This window comes from Nanorana parkeri, unplaced genomic scaffold (genome assembly GCF_000935625.1).
Source record: "Nanorana parkeri isolate BGI_ZX_2015 unplaced genomic scaffold, ASM93562v1 scaffold1912, whole genome shotgun sequence".
NCBI lineage: Eukaryota > Metazoa > Chordata > Amphibia > Anura > Dicroglossidae > Nanorana > Nanorana parkeri.
In genome coordinates, this window is record NW_017308180.1 from 51,655 (window position 1) to 59,879 (window position 8,225).

The 8,225-nt window shown below is 44.7% G+C and overlaps 1 protein-coding gene across 1 annotated transcript in view; it reads left to right on the forward strand.

Moving 5' to 3' along the window:
- Positions 1-8,225, forward strand: part of LOC108800102 (integrin alpha-9-like) — a 119,240-nt gene that overhangs the window by 24,213 nt on the left and 86,802 nt on the right. The window contains exon 3 of the mRNA XM_018572044.1: positions 5,244-5,320. Within this exon, the coding sequence (XP_018427546.1) occupies positions 5,244-5,320 (77 nt within the window). The remainder of the gene's footprint in view (positions 1-5,243; positions 5,321-8,225) is intronic.

Consider the following 8,225-nt stretch of genomic DNA (forward strand, 5'->3'; position numbering starts at 1 on the left):
GTGGGAGAAGGGATGGGAAGGGAGGGGGCGAAAGGGTGGGGATGGGGAAGGGAACCCGCATCTTGCATCTAGGTAGGTGGCCAAGCGAGGCAGAGATGAGGGTGTGGCTCTAGATGTGAAGTCTTGGAGCATAGTTGCAGTGGGCGGTCACAGGATACCCCAACATTATGAGAGTAAAGTGCAGTTACAAAAGCCCAGACATCCTTCAACGTGAAATAAAATAAACAAAAAAAAACAAAAAAACGACTCAAAAGATACAACATTGAGGGATCCCAGGGGGGTCCCGGGCCGACAGCCAGGGAGAGGGGGATCCGAGTGGAGAACCAGGTCGTCCCCACGCAGGGCAGGGAACAGCCATCTTCTGAAGGGTAACAAGTAGGAACGACTCCGGTCTTGCAATCGCGTGTTCCCCGGAGGCACGGTTCAACGAGTCCCCCGATGCAGCGCGTGACGAGGGGGTAAGGTAGGCCTTGGGGCCTAAGTCAGGTGAGCCAGGGTTGTGGGATGCATCCTGGAAATGGGCCCAAGGTAGGATGGTGAGCGGCCGCATCGGGGTGTACAGGACAGGGCCAGACGCTAACGCGGGTGGGTTCAGACTGTGAGGGGGACGGCCTGCATCCAAGACATGGGAAACCTCTCAATTTAGAGGGTGTCGGGTGTAACGACTGGGGGGTCAAAGAGCGTGTGGGGGTAGCTGTCCGGTACCTGCTGACATTCGATCTGGAAGTCCACTGCAGGGAGATGTTGGACGGGGGACGATCCCACGCCCGTCAATCATCGGGAAGTCAGGGTTCATTGATGGTCGGAGCAGGGCGGGTCGGTCTGGGCCTGCCTCGGGAGGTGCTCCGGCGTCGTCTACGTTGGGGTGCTGGGCGAGGTTCGGAGTCCAGGTCGGGGTTCAGCCAGTCTGGTACATCAACGGGTTGGGAGTCCAGGAAGGAGAATAAGTCGGCCAGTTGCAGTGGGTGGCGGAGATTGAAGGTCCGGTTGTTCCGACGGACGTTGAGACTGAAAGGGTAGCCCCAAGTATACAGGGCTCCGGCCCTACGTATCACCGCGCGGAGAGGCTGAAGGATCCTCCGCATATGGAGGGTGCGGCGGGACAGATCTGGTAGAACAGAGACATCTGCTCCGTCAAAGGGGACGGAGCCCTTCTGCCAGGCCTTGCGCATGATGGCTTCCTTCTCCGCAAAGAAATGCACGCGGCATAGGACGTCCCTGGGCCGCATATCTCCGTCCGGTCTGGGGATCCCCACGCGGTGCACACGGTCTATCTCCAATGGGGACTCCGGGGCCTTGTCCAGGATCGAGTTGAGGATGGCGGTCATAGTGGGGCAAAGGCCGGACGTGGTCGCGGCTTCCGGCAGTCCGCTTAGCTTGATATTGTTTCGCCGGGACCTGTTTTCGAGGTCGTCCTGCTGGAGCTGTAGGTCGGAGAGGCGCCATTCATAAGAGGCCGAACCCGATTCCAGGCAATTAATCCGCCGGGCCAGAGTCGCCTGGTCGTTGGACAAGGCGGTGACAGACGTTTCCAGGTGAGAGATGGATGCGTGGATGCCGGCTATGTCCCTCTTCAGTGCGGTCTCCATTTGCGAGACCATGGCGGCCATGTCCTGCCGCGTGGGGAGGGAGAGCAAGATGGCGGAGATTTCGCTAGTGGATAGCGAGGGAGATTGCGCCGGCGTCATTGTGAGTGGGAGATGAGGCTCTTCGATGGGGCTGGAGCAGTGTGTAGAGGTGGTCTCTCTACGGAGTTCGAGGTCTCTGGGATCCGGGGCGGACGGCAAGGCCGGGGATTCCCGGGGTTGAGGAGGAGTTGTAGGCCGCGAAGCCGTACCTTGCATCTCGGGGGCCATTTGCCCCTTAGAGGAGCTGCGAGTAGAGGCGGCAGGCGTGGAGAGAAATCGCTGTAAGGATGTCTGGGAGCTTCTGTCGTCGTTAGAGCGGGTTTTGGTCTTCTGAGACATCAAAAACAAGGTTTTGGGATGCCGTGGTTAAATGAAAAGTAACAGGTGATAGCAGAGTTCAAGCAATGTGCTTCCTTACGCCTCCATAGCCAAGCCACGCCCCCCCCCTTTGCCCCCTTCCTGGCACAGCAAAGGGAGGGGGCAAAGATACAAGAGGATGAGCTAGATAAGTAGATTCATACTGGTGTGTATCCTAGACCCTGTTCTGATGATGTATATAGGTTTAAGATAAGTATATATAGGTTTACTATATAAATGTAATAATTATGGCAAAAAAAACTTGAGGGGAGATTGAAAGGAATTATAATTTTTTTAACGTATGTTCCGTGTTGCTGCCTTCATTGATAGACCCACAAATGGATCCTGTTGCTGGTCTAGTTTGCTTGTGAACATAGCACAGCCTGCTCTATATGGGAGTTCCTACAGCTGCAGGAAACCATCTTCTTTGTGACTGGTGGCAAGATACTCTGTCACAGTTCAGCTGCAGCTAAGCTGTCACTTGTAGTTCTACAAGTATGTGCAGACCTCTTACCCCTGGTTCTGCAGGCATGCAGGGCTATGCTGTTGTTTCTAGTCCTCCAGACATGTGCTCTATACCTAACCTGCTCTTGCACCAGTCTGGCAGCTTTAGGTGTCTGCTGATTCTTACATTGCTTCTCCGTGCAGTCAGCTTGTGGCCAATCCTGTGAATCCTCCCTCTTGTCTACTCTATTTTAACCCAGTGCAGCGCATGGCCCGCTGCCCGAGCAACACTTTCCTAAGCTAGATGCGGAGCCCCCTGTTTGCTGTTGAATCAGAATTCCTTGAAGTTTACATGTGTACCGACCTTTGGCTTGTCCCTGAAAATCCCAGTCTTCAGTCTGTCCCTATCCCTCGGATTGTCTATAGAAGTCCGAATCATCTGCCTGTCCCTGACCTTTGATTTGCCTGTCATGTGTGTCTGCAACCTGTCTGGAACTCTGGTCTTGTCAAACATTGTTAGCTGAGTTGGGTGAACCTGGATGTCGTGACCTGACGTCAGCACACAGCAAAATCCATCTCCGCCTTCAGGAGCTCTGGGGAAGACCGTCTGGTCCTTAGACCCCACTTTCTGGGGGACCCCACGCTACTCAGCATTGCAGCACTCTGCCTAGTACTTGAACTTCGAGCTGAAGCTGACTTCCACTTACCTTATTCAGCTCCCCAGCTCCTGTCCCTGATAGATCTCCAGCTCTGGAAGTTGTCAGCTTACATTGCTTGCACCCGTGGATCTAGGGGCCCCTGCAAGTGTACCTATCCACAACCTTGATTCCAGGTCTCACCTCTGAGTCCAGTCCGTGACAGTCAAGGGTAGAAGCTGAGAAGCTGTTATAGGGAGCATCGAGGCATATAGGGCAGTGTTAAGTATGGAAATGCTGTGTGAAGTAGGAACAAGTGCTTATTTGTTTATTGAGACTATACACTGAGCTGTGCATGCAAGAGAAGAGCTGGCAGGCAGGGAGAAGCATTAAAGAGAGAAAAGACTCACAGATGATCTCTTCTTACATAAAAAGCTTACCTGTCAGTGTTATTTTTAAAAAAAAGTGTTTTACGGGTTTGAGTTTCTCTGGATTGTAGATGTTGGGAAGGTCTGCATTGGTAGTGCACTCCTCAGAGGGACAATGAGAGGGCTTGCCAACAAAATATTACAAGTCAGCCAACATCAGTGTCAAGAGTCCCTTGTATCCAGGTGTATCAAATAAATGGGTGCAGGTGAAAGTAATGGGAGTCTTTTGTTTAAAAAGACTAAGTTCTAGCAAGGACTGACATGTTAAAATAAAAAATGTGTTTTTTCAAACTGTAATTATGGCTTAGATTGTTTATATCAGCCTTGGAGACTTACAGTAAACATGATCAAAGTTTATAGCCTTTGTATAGGTTTGCTTTACACTGACTTGCTGCTGCTGATAAATCCTCATATCACATACATTGATGCACTGAATTAAACTAGTGGTGCGCTGCCCAAGTAAAGTTAGCCTATGATGTGGATGTGGAGAAAACAAGCAGAACGGTCTACAAAGGGCAATAAAATGAAAGTCCTTTTTATATTCTATTATCAGGAAGTAGCCATATATTATGATTATTTTTGTATTTTTTTTACATAATTCACACAGATATTAATCTTTTACACTTGTGGTTTGAGGATATCATAAAACCAAAATTGTACAGATATGTTTAAGGTTTAACAATAATGATCCCAGGCACATTTCTGGCATACAGAACACATTGAGGAACATTCTGCATGGACTCATGCCAATCTCATATTCAGTGAAGCTGGCAGCTTGACAATCATGTGTCTGTGTACAGCAGAATTTTTAAATCTGCTAAATTAGCTTTACTCAGCAACAATAGGTGCCAAGAAGATGAGCTGGACAAGTAAATTCATTTGATTGCTGCAAGTGAGAGCTCAATCTGAAAACAAATTGAGTAGGAATTGGTACACAGTGCAGTTTCCAAATAGCTTAATGATCCATCCCATTCTTACTGAATGTTAGTGCAAAAGTCTATTTCAGAATTTAAAGAATCTGTTTGGAATATTGTCCCTACTTACATCTAAGTTAAAGGTGGCACCCATTGGTGAGGAACATGCTTTTTAGAAATGGGAAGCTCAGTTTGAGTTGCATTCAGGTTTGAATACATTTTGTTCAGTGGGAATGACTGTTAGTAGTGCTGATTAATCTGGATTGAAGATGGTAAAATTCAACTTTTAAAAGTCAGTCATACATAGAAGTCAGCGGGGTAAGTTTTGGGCTCTAAGTCTGTTCAGCACCTACTTTGAATATTTATCGAAGCGTCAGTACTTCTTGATAAGCATTCACTCAATCTTAAACTGGTCATACATTGTTGGGATTTTGTTTGAACTTGTGTTTGAAATGGTTTGTCAGAGCATTCGATCTTACCATCATTGAGTCAGTTAATTTAGTTTGAAAGACTTAATACTTGAATGTAATCCCAGACATATTAAACAGGTTTCTTTTATGCCTAGCACATGTGCATTACAATATGTATGTTTTTTCCTGAATGAAAATCACTTTCAGTGTTCAAATTTTGCTCTTTCAGATACGAAACAAGAAATATTTTCCATCCTTCAATTTTCCCCATCACTGCGGTCCACAACGAATGTCAGTTATACCCCACTAACCACCAGTAATTCAAATGAACATTCCAAAAAATAAATGTTACTAGTGTATGGCCTGCTTTATTTGTAGTGTTACTTGAGCTTCTGTTACTAAGGTACCATGTTTTATTTTTTTCCAGACATTCTTTGAAAGGAATTGTCGCTCTGATGACTGTCCTGCTGATTTACACCTAAAAGGCCAACTACTGCTGTCAAGGTAAGTGCTGCCTTATCCTTTGATTTTAATTCTGTTAAAACATTTCAAAAGCAATGATAGTTAATGAAAACTCTGAGATTTAGGGCTGCTTTATTTGCCTAAAATATGAACTGTATTTTGCATAAATTTAGAGTAAACTTTCCATAGCAGGAGTTTCTTTGCTTGCTAAATCATTCAATAAACCTTACTGAACTCTAATATACTCTTTCATGATTACTTATGTCAAGAAGACTATATTGCTATTAGAATTACCAAATTATGTCAGGTGCTTCAATTTATATTTTGAAAGCAGAGTATTGAGGTGAATCTGATAAAGAATACAATTAATATGCAGATATAGTTAAATACAAATAGAGGTGTGTTTGTTTTTCTTCTTAAATGGTTATTAAAGCCTTGTGTTTTTTTGCATAGCAAGCAGTAGATATATGCAAAAACATTTTTTTAAAACTACCGTATAAAAGGGTTAAAACTTACCTGTGACTCCGCCGTGCGCTCCCGTCCGAACATCTGTAGATTCTCAGGCGGCCGCAAAGGATTTTGGGGCGGGCGCATGCGCAGTTCAGATCTTCGTCCAGGAGACGAGGAGAGACACAAGGTAAGTCAATGCAGCAGCATGCACCCGCACAGACACCGTGGGACAAGAAGCTAAGAAAGAGGAGTCAGCACTGGATTGGAGACCAACACCAGCGCTGTAGGGACTCCTCAAAACTACAGGAAAGAAGAAGATCAGATCAAGAGGCATCATTTAAGGTAAGTCCTTACACTAGCATTGGGGGGGGAGGGAATTTATCCTTTAATGTCACTTTAAGGCCCCCGAGAACCCCAAAACATGGGCTTTTTTATCAAGTAAATACCATGTTTCCCCGAAAATGAGACCTAGTACTATAATTGGAAATTGCTAAAATACCTACCTCGAAAATAAGACCTAGTTGTGACCATTCCCAGGGCCGGTGGTGGCATAAGGGGGAACTTGAAGAGGCAGGAGAGAATCAGCGGTGCCAATGAAGCCAGCGTTAGAGGAAGCGAGGCGGCAGCGGAGTGAGCTGAGCCGCATAAGCCGATGCTTCCTCTATAGCGCCGCCTCCTTTCACAGACGGAGTGATACCAACTGCACTCCGCCTGTGAGGAATCAATAGTGAAAGCGTGCTTCGCTTATTCTGGCCAGCGATTGGTTACCATATTGCTCTTGGGAAGGTACGGCACCCCTGATTGCCCTGATCACTATTTTAATATTTTTGTACATGAATACAAGTAGACTGTTGTACATGAATAAGTGTGGATTGTTGTACATTAAAAAAAATAAGACCTACCCCAAAAATAAGACCTAGTGTGTATAAAAAATATAAGACAGTTTCTGATTTTCGGGGAAACACGGTACCAACTTAAAGAACTGAAGTCAAGCCCTATGCCCTCTCCCCTTTTTCATCTCACATTTGAAGGAGGCTGCCTATCACAAACTGATAGACTGATAATGAGATGTGGATCATGCATTTACCTGCTTCTATTGGTTTACTTTCCTTAACTTCAAATTTAAAGTAGGTAACAGATTTTTGTCCCCACTGCAGGTATCCATATTTCTTAAAGCGGAACTACAACCTCCTATTCTTTACAGCCAAAAAAGGTGCCATCTTAGCCTCTATTTGGATTACAAATGCCAAGGTGCTGCACATGATCAGCTGTGACACCAGCCATTTGAGGACTTAAAAGTTTGGATGTGAGTTTAAGTAGGCACACTGGCATCCTTGACAGTTGGCATGTCTTAAATGTTTTAGGAGACCAATACATTGGTGGGTCTAGTTCCCCTTTAAGGGAAAAAAGTCAGCAGTAAAATTTGGCTGCTTGCACTTTTCAATTGAAATGTCACTTTACTTGATCCGATCATCTCATTCTTTCCAATAGTTTTCAGGAGTCCCTGATCTCTGATCCAGCGCTGACTGCTGTATCTTCTGATTCCCACAGTGTCTGTCCGCATGCATGCTGCCGGCTGCGTGCATTGACTTACACTGTGTCTCTCTTCTTCTCCCCGCTGAAGATCTCTACTACGCATGTGCCCACCCCATGATCCTTCTCGGCCTCTCGAGAATCTTCAGATGGGAGCAAGTGGCGGAGACACAGGTACCTATTTGGTATCTTTTTTATTTTTTTAAAAATGTTTTTGCATATAGCTACTGCTTGCTAGCAGTAGCTATATACAACAGTAGCAGTAGACTGTTACTGTTGTGGTTCTGATGTTGTTTGCTTTTGTTTTGATTCAAGTATACTGGTTATTTTATTATTCTATGATGATAATATCCATGTTGCCAAACAAAGTTCACAATCCGTTCAGTTAATTGAACAGTATCTTTTCTCTAGGAAATATCAGTTCTAACACATTCCTTTGTCCTTGTGAATGAATGTAGGAACTTTACAAGTTAAAGAGTGCTCCCTAATGGAATCTTATGTTGAACAATATACAAAATAATACACAGTACATACACATTTAATAGAAAAGTTACAGAATAGATGCCAGTATGTCTGCCTTTACCACTATAGTCTGTACTGTACACTCTAGTAAAAAAAAAGCTTGACTTGCTCCTAGTTGTATTTCAGTGAAGCCACGCACCACATGTTTTTTTTTTAAAATGAATGTTTTATCCAAGCGGTGCCTGGGCCACTTCATTAATAGTAGTGTTATGAAATCTTTAAATCTAATTCAGATTAGTTTTGCTGGTTTAAACGAATTAATGATTATTCGATTTATTTGTCTTTATTTTCAATGTTTTTATTTTTCATTTATTTTCATTTCAGTTGGAAACTGTTTCATTTATGCAGTTGTTCATTTATGTACTTTGTGGGTTATTCTTTCTTTTGCCAGTTAGCCTTTATCGAAAATAGTTGAGACTTTCATTAATAATAATAATATATA